At 29.8% G+C, this 24,351-nt stretch overlaps 1 protein-coding gene across 1 annotated transcript in view; it reads right to left on the bottom strand.

The window, feature by feature from the left end:
- Window positions 1–276: 276 nt before the first annotated feature.
- The window catches only part of LOC119602790 (islet cell autoantigen 1), a 41,926-nt gene continuing 17,851 nt past the window's right edge, over window positions 277–24,351 (bottom strand). The window contains exons 2-3 of the mRNA XM_037954496.1: window positions 18,304–18,549; window positions 277–1,289 (exon numbers count right to left, since the gene is read on the bottom strand). Of these exons, the coding sequence (XP_037810424.1) occupies window positions 810–1,289; window positions 18,304–18,549 (726 nt within the window). The 3' untranslated portion in view covers window positions 277–809. The remainder of the gene's footprint in view (window positions 1,290–18,303; window positions 18,550–24,351) is intronic.

Raw genomic sequence — 24,351 nt, 5'->3', positions numbered from 1 at the left:
CATCCGTCCCTGCAGCTTTATAGGGAGCAAAGCTCTTGATTGCTCCTTTAATTATTTTAATACTTACAACCATAGTTGACATTGTCCATTGGATATTTTATGTATAAAAATAGCAAAAATGGAATTATTTAAGAGCAGAATATATGCACCCAATTTTAAAAAAATCGAAGAAGTTAATATTTTAAAACAGCCCTTTTTGGTCGATAAATTTTGAAATGACTCTATATTGAATACTTGGATTGATGCAAAATAAATAAATTAAATATTACTCGACCATCAATATTTTTTATTAAAAAATATATAATTACTATTATTTTAACAATAAACATGATTTTGAATAAACGCAAATAATACCCCATTTACACTTACATTGCAATTCCGTTTGAATGAGATTTCAAAAAAATATGAGCACAATAACTGATCATTGTTAAATTCCATACATATGTATATACATAGTTCTAAGTTTTATAATGACAAATTTTTCAGAAAATAACACAATGGTCAAAACCTAACTAATATATCGTCGCTTTGGGTGAACTGTAAACAGGGTTTAAAATTTTCTAGTTCATAATTTATGTATATTAATTTAAGATTATTTTAATTGTAATTTTATTTCTTGCCGCTTTATGTTACAATAAACAACTGTATTGTAATTAAAATCTTGTACACTTTATTAACATTTACATAAACTAAACATTATAAAAAATATTGATGTAGTTTGTATCAAAAATCTTATTCAAAATCTCATTCAAACTAGATCTGTGCTATTTGTAAATGAAATTGTAAAATTAATAAAATAAATACGAAATTTAAGTTTGTTGAAAGTTTTTACTATCCCCACTTAATTTTAAATCGAACGCTTCAAGATTAGCTAGTGGATCAAGATCGGCAAAAAGTTCTATCCAAGGATTTGTTTTCATGTTTTTTATAGGTTTTCTCTTCTCGTTCGAACAAACTTGGGATGATCGTAAAGAAACATCTTTTTCTAAACATTTACTTTCCATGAGTGCTGAATCTCCTGTGTCAGAGTTCATTGGTAATAGTGGTGTCTGTTCTGTTGATACCGATACTTTTGCGTTCAATATTTTTGAAAGTAACTCTGTCGTTTCGCTAAATGTGCTAGGTTCCCGAGCAGATTCGTTTAGATTTTGATCATACAAGTCCATAATATTTTCATTTTCAGAATGATTGCATAATTCAACTAATGTATCATCTGGTAATTCAATAATATTATCCCCTTTTGACTGATTGTCATTGACATTTGATTCGTTATTGTCGACGAAATCATCCTGTAATTAAAATTTTTTGAAAAACATTATTAAAATTTAGGTAAAAAAAGCATACAATTACTGATTTAGTGCAGATTATTGGCCTCAACATTACAAAATATTTTCAAACATATATTAAAGATTTACTCCGATTTATTTATTTTTATGGTAACGATATATTGACACTTTTTATATAAAAATTATTTTAACCATCAGATTATCTACCGGTTAAACGATAACCGAAAGTTGAGATAATGGGCCTTATTACAATTATCTCAATGACTGGTTATATTTTATCGGAAATTTAAATTGACAGTTTGCATACAAAAATTATTTTAGCCGTCAGAATATCTATCAGTTAAACGGTTAAACGAAGGTGCCGTGCCTTAATATAATAGCTTTTAAATATGCGCTAACTTATAAAATTTTACGGTAAATTAAACTAATTACTTGCACAGTAAGCACTTTAAACTAGGGATGCCAATCGGGACTGGCTTTAACATATCCCGGTATTCGGAATCTAAAAATTGTAACCCCCGGGATATTTCGGAATACCGGGATTTTTCAGGAATAATGAAATTATTTTATATATGAAAATCTTTAAACTTTCTTATAATAAAAATCTTAACGTTTGTAAAGAAATTAAAACAAGGTAGTTGTTTTAATTACTGGCTTGTTTTAATTTAAATTTTTACATTAAAACTTTTACAATTTCATAATTTCTCAATTCTGCAACTGATATTTTTTAACTATACATACCCTGCAAACATTTGGAAAATATTGTCCATTGAAAATATGAAAGTAATAACTTAGTTTTATCATTTAGATAAAAATCATCAAAGAAATATTTGTTTAATATCAAAATTTTATTTATTTAAAATAAAATTCAGCAGTAAACAAAAAAGTGTATTGTACCTCTATATTATCATACGAAAGTTGTTATTAAAAATAACAATTTTGTAAAAATTGTTCAAATGTTTACTATAATCTTTAAACTAGTCAAGAAATCCATGTCGTGGACATTTATACATTGATAAAGTATGTTTATGTTTAGTATTATTTTACAATAATATATGTATATAGGTATAGGTCGGGGGATCTCTCCGAACCAACGTGGGATAACCTGGTAATTTGAGTTTTTTTAAATACTCGCCAACAAACTTTAAGAGTAAAAAAAAAAATACAATAAAGAATTGGACATTATTTTTTACTTTTCAGTTCTTGAAATTTTAAGTTACAATACATTTATTGCGGTTTGAAGTAATACCCAGTTCATATGATGCAGTTATTCGTCATTCACACTCTCATTCATCATTCAACCCCCAATTACATGATTGGCCATACAAAATTTCAGCTGCGAATTACACAAGCTGTACGTAATTCAGTTTGAATTACGTACGAATTACGAATGAATGAGTGTCATCTCTAATTTTTATCGGGTATTTTCATAATCAGATGTTTGTTTTCATTAGTTTGAGACAAATAAAAGATAAAATTACAAAAAAAAAATGCAAATAAATAGAAAATATATACACTACACTATGCTATATTCTTTCAGCGAAAAATCTGTTAAATGATTATTGAATATGGATTTTTTCTCAAAATAATTTAGTTAATATACAATGCTACAAAAATTACAATAAAACAAAATCATTCTACCTAAAATTTTTCTGTATAACATCTAAAACTAAAGTAAATTCAATTTTTTGTCGGACAAAATAAAGTATAAATTTTATATATCATTAATTAAATTTCTTGTATATCAAAAATTTTTTATCTATTTTGGTTCTGATTTGAATATTTGGATCTACTTAAGCCATTTTTTTTAATTTTTTTTACCATTTTTACCATTATTATTGTGGCCTCCGGTAGGTTAGTGGTTAGTGTTCTAGTCTGGTAGACCGGAGGTGGTGGGTTCGATTCCCACCTGAGGCACTGGTTAAGGAGCGCACAACAGGCCCGATAGAGGCCTAGGTGTATTTCTTAGGATTTGATTTGACTAACTAACTACCATTATTATTCGCAATCACCTTCCGTTCCCCTTGCTTTCCCCCCTATACGATTATTTTCAAAAGAAATCCGTTTTTGTTCGCTATTTTAGCGGAATTTTTTGATTAATTGTGGTCAAAAATTAATATATTGGATTTAGGGCGATGCTCTGAGCAGGTCATTACAATTATTCAGTGTTTTTTTCTTACAATAATGTTTTTAACCTTTGTCGTGTGTTTGAAGTCATGAATCTGTTGAGGCATTAAGTATCCCAAACCCATTTTTACGGCATTTATTTTAAAATTTTTATTTTCACTAAGATTTCCGCTTCTAAAGATGAATAATGTACCAATACCGATAGCCCTCCACTATAATGTTTAAAACCTGGGGTATTGTTTTGTATATTGAAGGGCTAAGCTCACACTAATTGTCGACATTTAAAATTTTTCGGTACAAATTGGGACTCATCTAACCAACTACAAAAATTTGAGCTAAAAAATACAAAATTAAATACTAAAATCCAAAAAAAAAATGGGCCATGCTTTTAAATATGTTGGTGAAAGATTGAAGATATGGGTCAGTTGACTCTTCTTATGTGTCCAATTTTTAACGTTAGGTATGGGGAACCTAAGGGAAATTTATTCAAAATACTCCAGTGAACACTATGTGAGCATATTACAGTCAAATCTTAAGATCAGTGCCTTCGAAATGGACTTGGGCAACTTTATATCTCAGCAAGATAATAAGCTTAAGCACTTGATAAATTTAAAAAATAACATTACTGTAGGAAAGAACACTGAAAAATTGGAATAAGTTGCTCAGAGCACCGCCCAAAATCCATTAGATTAATTTTGGACCACAATTGATCAAAAACTTCCGATGAAATAGTAATAAAAACGGATTTCCTTTGAAAATAATCATATGGGGAAAGCAAGGGGAAGGCAAGGCGATTGCGGAAAACAATGGGGAAAAAATTACCAAAATGGCTTAAGTAGATCCAGATATTCAAATCAGAAACAAAAAAGATAAAAATTTTGATATACAAGAAATTTAAATAATGATATATAAAATTTACACTTTATTTTGTCCGACAAAAAAGTGAATTTACTTTAAGATGATATACAGAAAAATTTTAAGTACAATAATTTAGTTTTATTGTTATTTTTGTAGCATTGTATATTAACTAAATGATTTTGAAAAAATTTTCCATATTCAATAATCATTTATTTATTCTTTCGCTGAAAGAATATAGCATGAGTGCTTTTGCACTTTATTTTGTCCGATAGTGTAACTTAATTTGTTAAAATAATGTACCAAACGTATTTTTATATCATACACATACACTAATATTCCAAAAAATTACAAAATAATGAATAAAAAAAACAACATGGCGATGAACTGTCAAAACGAATTACGAATGTGTCGTAGAAACGGGTTAATTGGCTATCGTCATTCAGAGGCCGAATTAAGTAATTCAACTGCTCGTGTGAACTTGGTATAAGTCTTTGGGAAGTATAGTGTAGTTTTTGAATATTTAATTATAAGATTATCTGAAGATATCTTCTTATTTTCACCCTGCTGATTATCTAGCAATTGTTTTTTCTTTGCTTCTAGGAGTATTGCTTAAAAGCAGAGACAGTAATTGTTATCATTATTATTTAAAAAAATTAAATTTAAAAATTTTATTTGATTTATATTTGATTTCTCAGAAAATACAAATTGCTTTTGATTTGTATTTTTTATATTTTCCGTAAAAATTACTGAAAACTTTTTTAAATAAAAATCAATAATAACAAGTAAGAGTGTTATATTCGGCTATGCCGAATCTTATATACCCACCATCAAACCTCGTTTGAATCTTGTATTTTTAGGCCAGTTATAAGCGTTAAAGTAATTTTCTGAAGGGGACCTTATATAGGGATGTAGGTCGTATTAAATTTATTTGTGTCGAATTTCATCGATACACTCGTATTTTTAAGCCATCAATGAGCGTTGCAGTCATTTTCTGAAGGGGACCTTATATGGAGGGTAGGGTCAATCATGGACCGATCAACATACATTTTTTTAGATAGATTTTGTTATGGCTGTTAAAGCTGCTTTTCGAGGGGCCACTTGTATGGGGGCTATCCGAAAACGTGGACCGATATTGCCCATTTTCAATACCAAACAGACCTTACTTATAAACAGGGTAGGTAAAAATATCGCTCGCGATCGCTATTTTATTTATATCGCTCGTTTTAAAATTCAAAATCGCGAGTTTTATTTTACAACACGCGAGCACAATCTTAATTAGAGTTTTATGTGTTTTGTATTCGCTTCGTAAGCGATATTTACATGTTTTTGTTTTTTCAACTCGCTTACGAGCGAGTGGAAAACGAGTTGAATTCGAGTTAAATTCGAGCCGAAAATCAGCAAAGTGTGTGTGCAAGAAACAGTTTCTGTTGTGGTAGTAAAAAAGAACCAATAATAAGGTTATGAAGATAATAAAACACATGTTGAATGATGTATGTATGTATGTATGTGTGTATGTATGTATGTATGTATGTATGTATGTATGTATGTATGTATGTATGTATGTATGTATGTATGTATGTATGTATGTATGTATGTATGTATGTATGTATGTATGTATGTATGTATGTATGTATGTATGTATGTATGTATGTATGTATGTATGTATGTATGTATGTATGTATGTATGTATGTATGTATGTATGTATGTATGTATGTATGTATGTATGTATGTATGTATGTATGTATGTATGTATGTATGTATGTATGTATGTATGTATGTATGTATGTATGTATGTATGTATGTATGTATGTATGTATGTATGTATGTATGTATGTATGTATGTATGTATGTATGTATGTATGTATGTATGTATGTATGTATGTATGTATGTATATGTATGTATGTATGTATGTATGTATGTATGTATGTATGTATGTATGTATGTATGTATGTATGTATGTATGTATGTATGTATGTATGTATGTATGTATGTATGTATGTATGTATGTATGTATGTATGTATGTATGTATGTATGTATGTATGTATGTATGTATGTATGTACGTACGTACGTACGTACGTACGTACGTATGTATGTATGTATGTATTTTTGTATGTATGTACGAAGTGTCTACTACTTTGCACCAAATAATGTGCATACATATGTATTTGTGTACATACTTTTAATGGGAAACTTATTTGGTTCTGTCATATTTATATATAAATTGATTATGCCTTCTAAATTTAAATTTATTCCATTTACAAAATTATAAAACTCGCGATTAACTCGTTTTGACTCGAATCGCGAGCGAGTTCTATTTTACGCTCTTTAAATTTTCAACTCTTATCGCGAGTTTAAAAATTAAACTCGCGAGTCGAATAGATTTATTCGCCGGAAAATGAATTATTTAAATCGCTCGAATTAAACTCGCTCGCGAGCGAATTGAATTCGATCGCTATCTGTACCCTGCTTATAAAAAATATTTATGTGAAATTTCAACCCTCTAGCTCTTTCCATTCGGACTCTATCGTGCTTTCAACAGACAGACAGACGGACGGACAGACATAGCTAGATCGTCTTAGAATTTAATGAGGACTCAGAATATATGTACTTTTGTGGGTCTATGACCAATATTTCGATGTGTTACAAACGGAATGACAAAATCAATATACCCCCCATCTTTTTTGATGGTGGGTATAAAAAACACAAATATTTTTAAACCATAAGGCTCAAATAAAATCAAGGAAATGATTTTTATTTTTTGAAATTAATTATAAAACTCATTATGAGATATTTACCTTTAAAACACATGAAAAATGATCGGGTTTAAACAGAGATTAATAGAAAATTAGTAAAATTTCTTACCACTGATTTCATCGACCAAATTTGCTGAAATTGTGCAGAAATTAGATTCGAAAATTGGAAAATTAAAATTCTTTAGGTGACTTTTATTCTTTGTTTTGAAAAATAAAAATCATTGATTGATTTCTATTTTTTGTTTGAATAAATAAAAATTACTGAGTGACTATTATTAAAAACAACATAAATAATTTTATTTATGTAATAAATAAAATAAAAAAAAATAATTTTTATTTTAAATTTTTATTATAACAAGTAAGAAAGTACAGTCGGGCGCGACCGACCATATGATACCCTACACCAGTTATGAATATTAAATATGATTTATATTTCATAATAAAGCATTTATCTTAAATATTACCTTATTCCGATACATTTAAACAATTTATGGATGAAAAACTAATTTCTGAAAGAGGCTTTATATGGGGGCTAGAGGCAAATATGGTCCAAGCCCCATAAAATTTTGTGACATTCAAGTAATTTTCGGAAGGGGACTTTGTATGGGAGCTAGGGTCAAATAAGGCCCGATCTTTATGAAATTTGGCAGGGTCATCAAGGCTTGTATAAAACTTAGTTGTGCCACTTTTTATCGATATACAGGTATATTTAATATAATAATGAGCTCAGAAGCAGTGTTGCCACTGCTTCCGGTTAATAATAACCAATTTTGGTTATTATTAACCAAAATTGGTTATTTTTATTTTGCATGTGTACATGTGAATTTTTTTTTCGTTTTGGTTATTTTTTGCAAATAATTGAACTAAATGCTGTTTGCTTTTATTCTAAAAATAAAATTAAAAAAAAAACTTCTTTTATCTCTAGTTTTAAATCAACTATGTAAATATACATATCGTCCTGTTTTGAATTTTGGTAATATGTGGAATTTTTTTTTACTATTCGAAATTTTTTTATTACTGCAATTTGTACATCTACTGGTTATACTTATGTGCACAAAGGTATTTATCGATATCTTAATTGGTTAGGATTTAGCAAAAGTACCTATGAGTTTTCCACATATTAAATGAGTTGATTTAAATCATAACAACACCGCAATATTATTTTATTTACACTAGTCAATCTAACACCGTGTATAATGAATCCTCTCTCTCCTTTTGGTGCATCCATGAACTTAAAATCACTTTTTTGGTCGATTCAAACTCGTCCGTCCTTCCTTTAATATTTCTATTGGAACTTTTTATGTAAAGAACTGGCGATAATTATATGATAAAACGAAGTAGTCTGTATTTCGCATTTCGATTTTTATGGAATTTGGTGGGAATAGTCTACGTACTTAGTAGATTATGTCCTCTAAATTAAATTTAAAATTTAAAGTATAATTGCAACTTCTATATTTTATTTTACCGTCTTAAATTCTAAATTTTGGTCAATTTGTCGGATAATTTGGATAGATTACGTTTACAAATATTGCTGAAGTTATGAACGTAATGCTAACATCCGCTGCATGGTATTATAATTTGGTGAAATATACCCCTTAAACCCAAAATTCGAACGAAATCTCCAAATCTGTACATAAAATGGGAAGAATTTTATAATTTAAAATTGTTTTCCAAAAAGTCATATGTGGAGTATTTTTGAATTGTGCTAAAACGCGTTAAAAACTCAGTTGTTTTTAAAAATAAATATTAATTACATTTGTTAACGAATCCGCGAATCCGAATATTTATTGTTGAAAACACGATAGAGTCGGAAAGAAACAAGATAGAAAACTGAAATATTTCGCCAAAATATTTTTAATTGACCCAGTTTGATTAGTATTGAAAATGCGAAATATAGGTCAACGATTTCCTATTCAGAAAATTACTATATTGCTTAAAAAGGCATCTATAGCGATGAAATTCAATATAAAAAAGTTTTATTGGAAATGTATTTGTCAAAGTTTATGAGGATCCCTCATAAAAAGTCTCCTCAGAAAATGACTTTAAAGATCATAATGTACTGCAATATAGCAACAAAATTCAACATAATCAAGTTTTAAAGGAACTAAAATATCTCTGTCAGATTTTATGAGAATTGGTCCATAATTGACCATACGTCTCATATAAGATCCCGTACAGAAAATTACATTAACGCTCATAACTGTTTTCATAATACCAGTTTAGCGACGAAATTTAACATAGTTACAAGTTCCACTTCAGAAAATGAATTTGTTATTTTAATGTTCAAATGTAAACATGAAACAAATAAAAATGATTTTGTTTACTTTTTTCCTAATTTGGTTATTTTTTATTCGAATTTTGGTTAGAAAAAAAATTTTGTTGTGGCAACACTGCTGGGAACTTAAGACTGTTTAATAGGGTGGGTTGAAAATAGGCTATTCTCTCGGATCAACTTCTAATAGTGAAAATATGTTGTATTTTAACGTCAAATGGAAGACTGTAAAATATTATTCAATTATTTTGAGGTTAAGGGCACGCGCACGTAATAATATAATTTTTCGTAATTATTGGCAAAAAATTGCCTTTTCTCTAAATTCTTCAATTTCACATCGCAGGTACGGCAAAACTATAAGACGTATTGAGCTCATTCTTTTTATTTTTAATTCTTATATATATTCCTTATAAAATCCAGTATAGAAAATTTTAATTTTTTTAAATCATTTTAACAAAATTTTTAAAAGTTTGAAAATGGAGTTTTTGAGATGATGTTAAAGACTAAACCAAGTAAGCGTTATCCAATTTGAAAAATTTTCTTATAAATATTTTATGCGTCGTCAGAACCACAAAATTCTCGGGGAAATTTTAGTAACTCAAAAATTGTAAAACCAACTTTACAAAATTCTCTTGGGAAATTTTAATAACTCAAAAATTGTAAAACCAACTTTAAGTTTTTCTCTGTTTTGGAAAAAACAATTTTGTACATATTACGATTTTCCTATAAAATGGTGCAAAAATTATTACTTAATACCTAATTTTTTCAAAAAACTTGAAAAAGTGCCATTTCTCCATATAAACACATTTACAAACTTTGGCGGCGATGCGCGTGCTCTTAACCTCAAAATAATTGAATAATATTTTACAGTCTTCCATTTGACGTTAAAATACAACATATTTCCACTATTAGAAATTGATCGGAGAGAAAAGCCTTTTTTCGACCCACCCTACTGTGTAAGCTTAATTTGGTGCAAACAATATTTTAGTCCCCTTAACGGTTTATTCGTTAGAATCTTCCAACAAAGATGTATAAAATTGGCATAAGATTCTAACGTTGTTGGCACACACGCTTCTTTTGACCCAAGGACGAAGTTAAAATCGGACCATTATTTCACCTAGCCCCCATTCAACAGAACTCCACGAAAAGGGCTTCTGAGCAGTGTTGCCACAACAAAATTTTTTTTCTAACCAAAATTCGAATAAAAAATAACCAAATTAAGAAAAAAGTTAACAAAATCATTTTTATTTGTTTCATGTTTACATTTGGACATTAAAATAACAAATTCATTTTCTGAAGTGGAACTTGTAACTATGTTAAATTTCGTCGCTAAACTGGTATTATGAAAACAGTTATGAGCGTTAATGTAATTTTCTGTACGGGATCTTATATGAGACGTATGGTCAATTATGGACCAATTCTCATAAAATCTGACAGAGATATTTTAGTTCCTTTAAAACTTGATTATGTTGAATTTTGTTGCTATATTGCAGTACATTATGATCTTTAAAGTCATTTTCTGAGGAGACTTTTTATGAGGGATAGAGTCAATTATGTACCGATCCTCATAAACTTTGACAAATACATTTCCAATAAAACTTTTTTATATTGAATTTCATCGCTATAGATGCCTTTTTAAGCAATATAGTAATTTTCTGATTAGGAAATCGTTGACCGATATTTCGCATTTTCAATACCAATCAAACTGGGTCAATTAAAAATATTTTGGCAAAATATTTCAGTTTTCTATATTGTTTCTTTTCGACTCTATCGTGTTTTCAACAATAAATATATGTCTCTTCGCGGATTCGTTAACAAATGTAATTAATATTTATTTTAAAAAACAACTGAGTTTTTAACGCGTTTTAGCGCAATTCAAAAATACTCCACATATGACTTTTTGGAAAACAATTTTAAATTATAATATTCTTCCCATTTTATGTACAGATTTGGAGATTTCGTTCGAAATTTGGGTTTAAGGGGTATATTTCACCAAATTACAATACCATGCAGCGGATATTTGTAAACGTAATCTATCCAAATTATCCGACAAATTGACCAAAATTTAGAATTTAAGACGGTAAAATAAAATATGGAAGTTGCAATTATACTTTAAATTTTAAATTAAATTTAAAGGACATAATCTACTAAATACGTAGACTATTCCCACCAAATTCCATAAAAATCGAAATGCGAAATACAGCCTACTTCGTTTTTTCATATAATTATCGCCAGTTCTTTACAAAAAAAGTTCCAATAGAAATATTAAAGGAAGGACGGACGAGTTTGAATCGACCAAAAAAGTGATTTTAAGTTCATGGATGCACCAAAAGGAGAGAGAGGATTCATTATACACGGTGTTAGATTGACTAGTGTAAATAAAATAATATTACGGTGTTGTTATGATTTAAATCAACTCATTTAATATGTGGAAAACTCATAGGTACTTTTGCTAAATCCTAACCAATTAAGATATCGAAAAATACCTTTGTGCACATAAGTATAACCAGTAGATGTACAAATTGCAGTAATAAAAAAATTTCGAATAGTAAAAAAAATCCACATATTACCAAAATTCAAAACAGGACGATATGTATATTTACATAGTTGATTTAAAACTAGAGATAAAAGAAGTTTTTTTTTTTATTTTATTTTTAGAATAAAAGCAAACAGCATTTAGTTCAATTATTTGCAAAAAATAACTAAAACGAAAAAATAATTCACATGTACACATGCAAAATAAAAATAACCAATTTTGGTTAATAATAACCAAAGTAGCAACACTGGTTCCCAGCAAAAATAATTTTGCAGTAGTGCAAAGTGAATGTAAGTTCCATGACTTCTTTAATAACAGTGCTAATCCAACTCATTCTAAATGCCTTCCTAAATTCAACCTATTCCGCAGTTAAAAAAATTCCTTTAAAACTTTAAAAATTTATTCAGATTGTAAATTTTATCAAATGAAATTTATGTGTTATTAGAAATATTTTTGATTATTAATATTATTTTATATATCGTCATATGAAATCCAAAAAGCCCTAAGTTAAAAAAATCAAAATCGACTTTTTGATTGATTATGATGCACCGTACAATTAAAATCAACGTCCCTATCAAAGAAATTCTAAAAGGTTATGTTCTAAAATTACCTTAAAATTCATGAAAATTTTAAAATTCTTTTGAATTTTTAACTTAGAATTTGTGAAATGTCATAAGTTGGCATCAAATAAAACAAAAATGACACTTTTAGCGAATCCTTGTAATTTAGAGATTATTTTAACAGTTTTAGAATTTTTTCAAAGAAAAAATTCCAATTTCCGAAAATCTTTATGAAAACAAAGTAGCCTTATTCCTTTCATGCTTCGGCCTATTTTACCAACAAAAACCGATTTGAATTTAGTTGAAAATGTTAAAACTTACTATTTTTTAATGTAACATACGCCCTTTTGGGTTTCAGAAAAAACTAATTCTCAAGGGCGTAAGTTTCATATCTTCGTAAGTAAAACAAAAATCGGAAATTTTTCTTCGAATAATAATTTGTCAATAAGAAATAAGCTTAACTTGAGATAATGTTGAACATTTTTGGTTTATTTATCATTTTAGACGGTTTTTTGCTTCCCCTGAAAATTTGTTCAATGTAACTTAGGGCTTTTTGGATTTCATATGACGATATATTCCCATATTTCTCAAGTTAAGCTTATTTCTTATTGACAAATTATTATTTAAAGAAAAATTTGCGGTTTTTGTTTTACTTACGGAGATATGAAACTTACCCCCTCGAGAATTTGTTTTTTGAAACCCAAAAGGGCCTAAGTTACATTAAAAAATAGTAAGTTTTAAAATTTTCAACTAAATTCAAATCTGTTTTTGTTGGTCAAATATGCCGAAACATGGAAGGCATAAGGGTTCTTTGTTTTCATAAAAATTTTAGGAAATTTGAATTTTTCTGTGAAAAAATTCTAAAACTGATAAGATAATTTCTAAATTACAAGGATTCGCTAAAAGTGCAATTTTTGTTTCGTTTGATGTCAACTTATAACATTTCACAGTTTCGAAGTTAAAAATTCAAAAGAATTTTAAAATTTTCATGAATTTTAAGGTAATTTAAGAACATAACCCTTTAGAATTTCTTTGATAGGGACATTGATTTTAATTGTAGGAATGTAAAATTTAGCAGGAACATGTATTTTGATACGGTGCATCATAATCAATCAAAAAGTCGATTTTGATTTTTTTGTAACTTAGGGCTTTTTGGATTTCATATGACGATTTGTTATAATATTTTCCTTAAAAATATTTAAAATATCTTCCAAAAATACATACAAAGCAAATAGCTTGAAACAATGAAACATCGTTTTCGAATTATCGAATTTGCATTGGTTCGATTATTCGAAATTCTCGCATAAACACATGATCTCCAATGACACGCTAATGTTAAAATTGTGCAAGCTTCACTTGTACCTCTGATTAATCAACATCTTTGTCATGTAACTTTTTGCTGGGATATTGATGTTGTCTACGACAAGCTCTACTTGCACTTTAATATAATAAAATAAAAACCTTTTAACGTTCTACGAGGTAATATTTTGTTTTTTAATAAAAAAGAGATATACGCCTCATAAAACTTTATTTTGTTTTATTTGCATATGTAAAATCTCGGACAAATTGGATTGATGCCAAACAATATTTATGCTGAAATTTTTTTCTGTGTATTATCAATATATGTATGTTCTTTATGTAGAAAATAAAACAACTCTGTTTTTTAATTTGAAAGATTTCAAGAAACGCGAATTTTGTGGCGGTTTTATTTGTTCGAAAACTATAAAAAATCAAAAAGGTATAAAATTTTAAGGTTTATATCTTTGAGAGTTTATATTATTTTTTTTATAATTTAAAACCCAAACTCTTACTATAGTGTGCTCTTTCATTCATTTTTTATGTTTTATATTGGAAATTTTTTAAATATTCGGACTATTCCGTTAAATATCTAAATGAAATATATATGATCCGGTTAAATGTCTGATAAAGTTACAAAAACAATTTTCAGAAATAATTCGTAAGCCATTTTATAAGGATAAAAAACAAATTTTTGCTCTCCTCCTTTGACGGAGCAACGATGTATGGGGAATTTCATGCCAAGTGAACTTTTGAAATCGATGTCTTCCGATCGGGATGAAATTTGCACCAATGTTAGTTCTATTGGATAGTTTTTAGACACAATTAGACAAAGGCATCGGTTTCAAAAGATTGGTCATTTCATGAAATCCGAATCATGCGAATCAATCAGGTTTCCGACAGAATTACTGTACTACTACTCTTTTAGTAAATGTAACTGATTCCATAAGGTGCAACCTTAACAATAGGAAATGTAGTGTTTTGCTATCATTGGACCTGTCAAAAGCGTTTGATAAACTGTAAACTCACTTACTGTTATTTACATAGAAGATCTCAGTTTGTATCTTTGGGGGGTAGAGATTCGGGTACCTTGGAGGTTACAAGTGGTGTCCCGCAAGGGTCCGTTATAGGCCCCTTGTATTTTATGCTATATCTGAATGATTTAATGAATATAGTAGATGACAAAGATCCCGCAAGGGTCCGTTATAAGCCCCTTGTATTTTATGCTATATCTGAATGATTTAATGAATATAGTAGATGATAACTCAGTTAAAATCCCAGCAAAAAGTTACATGACAAAGATGTTGTTTAATCAGAGGTGCAAGTGATGACGAATTGGTTCGATTTAGGTGAAACATGCATGATTTTAACATTAGCGTGTCATTGGAGATCATGTGTTTATGCGAGAATTTCGAATAATCGAACCAATGCAATTTCAATGATTCGAAAGCTATTTGTTTTGTATGTATTTTTGGAAGATATTTTACATAGTTATAAGGAAAATATTATAATAAATATGGGAGGATACATAAAATAATATTAATAATAAAAATTATTTCTAAAAACGCATAAATCTCATTTGATTAAATTAACCATCTGAATTAATTTTTTAAGTTTTAAAGAAATTTTTTAACTGCGGAATAGGTTGAATTTAGGAAGTCATTTAGAATGAGTTGTATTAGCACTGTTATTAAAGAAGTCATGAAACTTACATTTCCTTCGCACTACTGCAAATTTTTTTTGCTGGGATGTTCTCATATGCAGATGACATTCAAATGTTATTTACCGCTGAAAGATATTTTATTGATGTCTTGGAAGGCAATAGATGAGTGGAAATGGATTTGAAATAAACCCTCATAAAACAAAAGCTATTAGTTTTGGATTTAACTCCGATGTGTTGAATATTAATTTGGGTGGTGTAGGACTGAAGTAGTATTTAGAATTATAAACTTATTTAAATTTTTTTCTTACAACTTAAGTAGCAAATGACTATAATTTACCAAAATATATATGTAATTATGTTAAATCTTTACCCTTAATAGGTATATATTTTATTAAAAACTTATATTTCTATTTCAATATTTTAAATAAATATGTGCAAATAAGCCCAAAAAAATATTTGCTACTTTTAAACTAAAAAAATATTATTTTTGTTTTAGATTAATATTATTTCTAAATTTCAGTTTTCCACGCAAGCCTTGTTGTGAAGATGAGAGTATAACTATTTCTCATTTCTTCTTTTTTCGCTCTTACACTTATACAAGTGCAAAATGTGGTAGTATATGTCTGCCGATCGCGGCTTTAGATTTATATTTAACATCTAATATAAGAAAAGCATAGATATTTCTCTCCTAATGTCCCTTTTGCTTTACGCCATTGAGATTTGTAGTGGAACTAGTGCACAAATGTTAAGACGACTACACTTAACATTTAACCGTATTGTAAGGTATGTTTACAGATTGCGGGTTAGGGATCACATATCTGAATATGTGCTAAAATTTATCGGGTTTCCATTTGAAAATTTCGTAGATACAAGAATTTTATTACTCTTTTATAAGATTATTAAGAATAATTGTCCTATATACATCGCCGACCCTTTTAAGTTTTCTAAATCGTTGAGGAATCTTCAAATAATAGTTCCCCACATTGCATCTGCAGTATATGAAAAGTCATTTCATGTATGAGTTTCGAGAGTGTGGAATACGCTACCTAGGGAAATTAAAAATTTTTCTTACTCTAATCAGATTTTTAAGAAAAAAATATTTTTTTTTTTTTTTTTTTTTGTTATCGCTACCCCACAGAAAATTTATAGCTTACTACATTGATATTGTGTTGCTTATTTTGTATTCGAAAGTGCTTACAAACTTACACACACTCTGGCTTACTTTACACAGGGTATGGCCGCTTGAAAATGACACACAAACTGATATACTTGGTTTGCGATATTGTGTGTAAATTATACTTTTTTATAATATACTTGTGTGTGGAAAAGTAGCTATTCCTACATTCTTACCGATATACCTAGTAAGTAAAATTGTTTCTACAGCACCTTTCTAGCTGGAACACAAGTGTATCAAAAAGTATCTACTACAACTTTCTATGTTAAATACATGTGTATTAAGAAGTATCTAAATATGTATATTTTTTAAAAAATGCTACCCAAATACATGTATCTAAAAATTCATTCATAAGTATATGGCCATTCCAATTATCGCTAGATCATGATCCTAATTTTAAGCAATAAATTTTGTATAAAATTCATCTTAACATTGAAAAAATGTTGATCCAAAAAATATTTTTCAATAAATGAAAAATTTTTTGTTGATTAAATTACAGCACACTTGATTTTTTTATATTTTAATTTTCTGTTCTCATATACAATGTTAATCACAAGTATATTAAGATGTAATGCAAAAAAATTTTATTAAAAATTGAAACTTCATATTCAGATTTGATATACAAGTAAATCAAATTATAAGTAACACAAAGTAAGGCACACAACATTGGTTACAATTCCGAGTACTCTGAAAATTTTCTGTGGAGTACATTCGTTTCAACAATTATTTTATAATTTATATCATACATGGGAATTTTTCATTGAGCATTAAAATTTCATTACCATTTATAGAAAAAATTGTAATGAAAAATATTTTAAGTACCATTTAATGAAAATTATATTTTTTCCATTATAACTTTTTTTGATAATGGTAATGAATTTGATAATGAATTTTCAAAAACGAATTTAATTAGTATTTATAATTGTCGAAAAATATATTAAGGAAAATTTTTCGAAGATTCGAGGTTTGAAAGCTTTTAAAACCAATTACCGTAGCCCAAATTGGCTGAAATTTTGCAGTCATAAGTACATCTGATGACAATACAATAATATGTTCGAATATTCGAAATTAAGTTCGAAAATTCGAAGTTATTTTCGAAAATTTTTTTATGTTTTTAAATTAACCTCTGTGTCATAAAACCTAAAAAAAAAATTTCGAAAATTCGAACTCGTGTTCGAAAAATTTTTAAAGCTGTTAAAACTAGTTCTTCTAGTCCTAATGTGCTGAAATTTGGCATACATGATTTCACCTAATGACAATACATTATAATGTTCGGATATTCGAAATTAATTTCGAAATTCGAACTAATGTTCGAAAATTTTTAAAATCCATTGAATAATGGTAATAAAAATTTATTTTTAAATAATTACTAATGAAATCGTTTCATTAAAAACCATTACCATTAGACAAAATAATGCTAATGAAAAAAAAAATAATTATAATTTTTTCAATTTAATGCTAATGAAATCGTCAATTAATTAGTCGATATAATTAACTACTCCCATGTATGATTTATATGTATCACACCTTAATTTATATTATTCTGTCACATTTTACACTATTTAAATAACTTTAAGAAGTATTGTTATGGAGTAGAATTATAAGCCATATTTGGCCCCAAGGGCTTGGTTTTGAATTTGTAAAATTAAAAATAAAAAAAATAAAATAAAATCCCCCATATGTATGTATGTATGTACATTTGAAAAGCCATAAAACCTGCACTTACTAAATTTTTCCCCGAAAACTATGTAATGGCCATAAAAATCAAACTTACTGCAAAAAATAATGATTGGTCTTTATCGAACGGTGATCCCTTACTGTCGTTTAACTTTTCAGGATTTCCTTCATGTTGTGTCAATTCCTTCAGGACACAAAAATCATATTTTGGCCTTTGTTCCAGAGCCTTTGAAATTGCCTCAAATGTTGTATTTGTCTTCTGTGCAAATTGTTTCAGTTCGGACATGTAAGAAACTAATACATGCGAGAACATATTGCACCTTGCAGCTGCTAGTAGATCAATCTGAAATAAATAATTTAAGCGTATACATAAGATTGCAGTATAAAGTTGGATGATATTTTTTAAATGATAGATATATTGAATGTTTATATATGAATATGTCGTTGGTGTTTTTAATAAAGTGAAGACATGATTATTTTGATTAAAAGATTTTCAAAAAATCGTATGTATGTATGTATACCCAGCAAAAAAAGTGAGGAAAAAGAAGTAGAATTTTCATTTAACCTAACCTACATTTGCGTGTCATTGTAGGGATGTTGTTCAATTTTGACAACTTTGAACTACATCTAATCTTATTTTTAGAAGCAGTAAAAATCCGATATTTGGATGTCAAAAATAAACCACATTCTTTCAATGACATGCTTATGTAAATTTCACTGGTTTTCACCAAAGTGTAATGTACTTCGAACATGTTATTTGTAGTGACTTTTTTACATCTCTTTCCTCACTTTTAACTGGGGTTTCATTTGTAAGGAAATATTTGGTTTATAAAAGCAAAAAATATGTAATCGCATTTTTGGATGCGATTAAGGTGTCGTTTATAAAGGATGACATCAATTATTTTTTGCAGGGTTCATATTATAACACCCTGTAACAATTTAGAAAAAAAAGGTTTCACACATGTAAATGTTGATATGCATGTAAAAATAGAGTCTATTTATAGGTCCGTGCCGGAATCGAACTAAATCCCGGACCATGGTTCTGTACAGTTTGCCAGAACCGGTTGCACCATATGTCCACCCAATTACGGTGCAACGCTTGTTTGGGCTGGTGTCACCACAGGAACTGCTCTGGACTAAACCATCATCGGGAGTGGTCAGAGACTTTTGTCGCCCCATGCTGCCAACAACAGCGACGAAATTCATTGGCATCATCGACATCGTCATCGTCGTCATAATACGCCACAACGCGTATCATCAGCTCTGGCACTCTAGTCTAGGGGAAGACCAGAGAGGCACGTCACTGGCGGAACAAATTGACTAATCCACCTTCTGCACACTACATGATGATGCCCCCACACGGATTATGGGTAACTGCGCCAGCTCACAATAGCGAGCCCTGGTCTGATAAACTACGCAACTTGGAGAGCAGTAGTTCCTCTAGTCTCAGACCACTTACCCATAATCGTTTGTCTTTAGGCGAACTGGTGAAAAGCAGTTATAGGACGCGTCACCAATGTATACTGGACACGTTGGACGTGCCCGATCGCATACCAGAGACAAAATATGTCGGAAACTTTGAAACGCTGATCCCAATAGAAATCCGTTGCTACGCGGATGGCTCGAAATTGGGAGACAAAGTGGGCTTGGGTTTAGATTAGAATAAATAAAAAAAAATATAATATATATACATATATATATATATATATATATATATATATATATATATATATATATATATACATATACATATATTACATAAATATAGGCCTCTTCTACGCTGTCCCTGGGGGTTCCAGTCTAGGACACACCTAGCTATATCATTATGTGGGCGTCGTAAGATGTGGCCTAACCAGATCCATTTCCTAATACGGATTTCCATTTCGACTGGACTACTGTTTGTCCGATGTAGTAATCGCTTAATCCTGCGAGTAGTATCCTAGGCCGATCTCCAGGTTGTGCAACCATATGGTAAAATCGATTTGACGCTACAATTGAAAATTCGTAACTTCGTTTTGCGCGAGATATTGTTGCATCTCCAAATTTTACCTAGCGTTAGAAATGCACTTCTAGCCTTGTTGAGCTTGGTCTTTCCAATGTTTATCTTCAGACCAACATTAGCGGTATTTTACTTCAGGCGTTCCAGCTTGGATTTTATGTGTACAAAGCTGTGCGCAAAAAAGCAGATGTCGTCAGCATAGTCAATGTCGCCAAGGAAATCGTTGACGCTCCAGCGAATGCCATATGGTGCCTGATTATTTGTTGTTTCTAAAGCGGAATAAGCGCCCACATGGCTTAACAGGCAATTAGGGCGATATTAGTAAACAAAAAAAACCTATTTAAGTGAGCGGGAGTGTATTTGAAAATTTAATATTCAAATCATAAATTGTCAATAAAAATTTTAACAATTTATTGCAAAAATTGGTATTTGCACTGAAATATCAAGTGCACTATTCAAGTTACAGAAAGTTTGTTTATTTTACTATTTTTATACATTTTAAAAAATATTTGTCATCTATTGGTGAATATCAAAATAAAATAATTAATTTCTTTTGAAATTAATATTGAAATTAGTTGAATCCAACTTTTTTTTGGATTTAATAAATCTTAATTGGATTTACTTCTTTTAGCTACAGAACCGCCATTTTTGCACTTAAATTAATTTTTCTTTGACCTTATATTAGCTTATATAGTGTATTTTCAGATAATGATGACCAAAACTAAATTTTGAGGAGTCTTCTCGTCCTGCTCTCGGTAGGGTCACCCCATAGGATTTTTGTGGTTACATATATATATATATATATATACATATACATATATTACATAAATATAGGCCTCTTCTACGCTGTCCCTGGGGGTTCCAGTCTAGGACACATCTAGCTATATCATTATGTGGGCGTCGTAAGATGTGGCCTAACCAGATCCATTTCCTTATACGGATTTCCATTTCGACTGGACTACTGTTTGTCCGATGTAGTAATCCTGCGAGTAGTATCCTAGGCCGAACTCCAGGTTGTGCAACCATATGGTAAAATCGATTTGACGCTACAATTGAAAATTCGTAACTTCGTTTTGCGCGAGATATTGTTGCATCTCCAAATTTTACCTAGCGTTAGAAATGCACTTCTAGCCTTGTTGAGCTTGGTCTTTCCAATGTTTATCTTCAGACCAACATTAGCGGCAGGCGTTCCAGCTTGGATTTTATGTGTACAAAGCTGTGCGCAAAAAAGCAGATGTCGTCAGCATAGTCAATGTCGCCAAGGAAATCGTTGACGCTCCAGCGAATGCCATATGGTGCCTGATTATTTGTTGTTTCTAAAGCGGAATAAGCGCCCACATGGCTTAACAGGCAATTAGGGCGATATTAGTAAACAAAAAAAACCTATTTAAGTGAGCGGGAGTGTATTTGAAAATTTAATATTCAAATCATAAATTGTCAATAAAAATTGTAACAATTTATTGCAAAAATTGGTATTTGCACTGAAATATCAAGTGCACTATTCAAGTTACAGAAAGTTTGTTTATTTTACTATTTTTATACATTTTAAAAAATATTTGTCATCTATTGGTGAATATCAAAATAAAATAATTAATTTCTTTTGAAATTAATATTGAAATTAGCTGAATCCAACTTTTTTTTGGATTTAATAAATCTTAATTGGATTTACTTCTTTTAGCTACAGAACCGCCATTTTTGCACTTAAATTAATTTTTCTTTGACCTTATATTAGCTTATATAGTGTATTTTCAGATAATGATGACCAAAACTAAATTTCAGTCTCCGAAGATAGTTTTTTTTCTTAAAATAAAATAAATCCATTTTTGCACTTAAATTAATTTTTCTTTTCGTCCTGCTCTCGTTAGGGTCACCCCATAGGATTTTTGTGGTTACATATATATATATATATACATATACATATATTACATAAATATAGGCCTCTTCTACGCTGTCCCTGGGGGTTCCAGTCTAGGACACATCTAGCTATATCATTATGTGGGCGTCGTAAGATGTGGCCTAACCAGATCCATTTCCTTATACGGATTTCCATTTCGACTGGACTACTGTTTGTCCGATGTAGTAATCCTGCGAGTAGTATCCTAGGCCGAACTCCAGGTTGTGCAACCATATGGTAAAATCGATTTGACGCTACAATTGAAAATTCGTAACTTCGTTTTGCGCGAGATATTGTTGCATCTCCAAATTTTACCTAGCGTTAGAAATGCACTTCTAGCCTTGTTGAGCTTGGTCTTTCCAATGTTTATCTTCAGACCAACATTAGCGGCAGGCGTTCCAGCTTGGATTTTATGTGTACAAAGCTGTGCGCAAAAAAGCAGATGTCGTCAGCATAGTCAATGTCGCCAAGGAAATCGTTGACGCTCCAGCGAATGCCATATGGTGCCTGATTATTTGTTGTTTCTAAAGCGGAATAAGCGCCCACATGGCTTAACAGGCAATTAGGGCGATATTAGGTGATAAAGTTAAATCTAAAACCGTATTGGATTGTAAAAAAGCTCTAACCGAATACTCTGTCAGAGGTAAGGTTCACATCATATACACATAGGTACCAGGCCACTCGGGAGTAGTCGGCAATGAAAGAGCGAATGTAATAGCTTTAAAGGGAAGGGAACTCGAGGTAGTTAGGGCAGAATTAAAATTATGGGTGAGAGGAACCCATAAGGCCCCTTGGAATAATGAAACCGTGGGTAGAACCACAAAAATCCTATGGGGTGACCCTAACGAGAGCAGAACGAGAAGACTCCTCAAAATAAACAAGTCTGATGTTAGTATGATGGTAGGTAATCTGAGTGGACACACAGGATTACAAAATTGGACGTGCAGATTCAGAAAAATGTAGAGCATATAGAGAGGACAGTGAAACTCTGGAGCACTTTATTTATCATTGTCAGGCTTTCGCCGAAATTAGATCCAAATATTTTGGAATTGATATTATTCCGGATATAATATCCTTCACGAACACTGATTGGAAATTTCTTTGGAATTAAGTTTTTTTTTATTTTACCAACAAACATTTGCCATGAAAAGGAGCGCACAACAGGCCCGATAGTGTCCTAGGTGTATTTCTTCGGATTTGGTGTAGATACAGCATCCTACCAACCCAACCTAACCTATATCTTGTGTTTATCAATAATCCTAACCAAAGTTAAAAGTGAGAAAACATAATAACAATTAACAATTCGGAACAAGAAAAACTAAATTTTTTAAGTAAATAGTAATATTCCGATTTGTTTTATTAATGTTACTATTGTTTTAATACCCTTATTCTATAATTTTTCGTTCGTTTCTGTACATGTACAGAAACAAAAGCGTTATCATGAATATTTTGGGGCTTTTTTAATCACTGGATTTATTTTATTTTAAGAAAAAAACTATCTTTGGAGACTGAAATTTAGTTTTGGTCATCATTATCTGAAAATACACTATATAAGCTAATATAAGGTCAAAGAAAAATTAATTTAAGTGCAAAAATGGATTTATTTTATTTTAAGAAAAAAACTATCTTCGGAGACTGAAATTTAGTTTTGGTCATCATTATCTGAAAATACACTATATAAGCTAATATAAGGTCAAAGAAAAATTAATTTAAGTGCAAAAATGGCGGTTCTGTAGCTAAAAGAAGTAAATCCCACCAATAGATGACAAATATTTTTTAAAATGTATAAAAATAGTAAAATAAACAAACTTTCTGTAACTTGAATAGTGCACTTGGTATTTCAGTGCAAATACCAATTTTTGCAATAAATTGTTACAATTTTTATGGACAATTTATGATTTTAATAATAAATTTTCAAATACACTCCCGCTCACTTAAATAGGTTTTTTTTGTTTACATTCAAATAATTTTTTTTTCAAAAAATAATGGACTAAATAGTAACTAGAGTTCACCCCGCGGCCGAAATTCGACCGGAACCATTGAAGGAAAAATTGCAGACATATGCTACAAAATAAAACCCTATTTTTGTAGTTCAAATGTCTGACAAAAAATTATCTCAATTGCTATTATCAACGTATTCTTTAAGAAAATGTGATAAATTTTAGTCAAAATCCCGAAAGAAGTATAAAATCTAAGTTATCTAAATTATTTATGCAACATGTTTTTCAAAATTATTTGAACTTTTTTAAAAG

Source organism: Lucilia sericata, unplaced genomic scaffold (assembly GCF_015586225.1).
Source record: "Lucilia sericata isolate MDLA Ls3-8-SP2 unplaced genomic scaffold, ASM1558622v1 Contig000253F_arrow, whole genome shotgun sequence".
Lineage (NCBI taxonomy): Eukaryota > Metazoa > Arthropoda > Insecta > Diptera > Calliphoridae > Lucilia > Lucilia sericata.
This window is presented reverse-complemented; position numbering and strand designations above follow the sequence as displayed.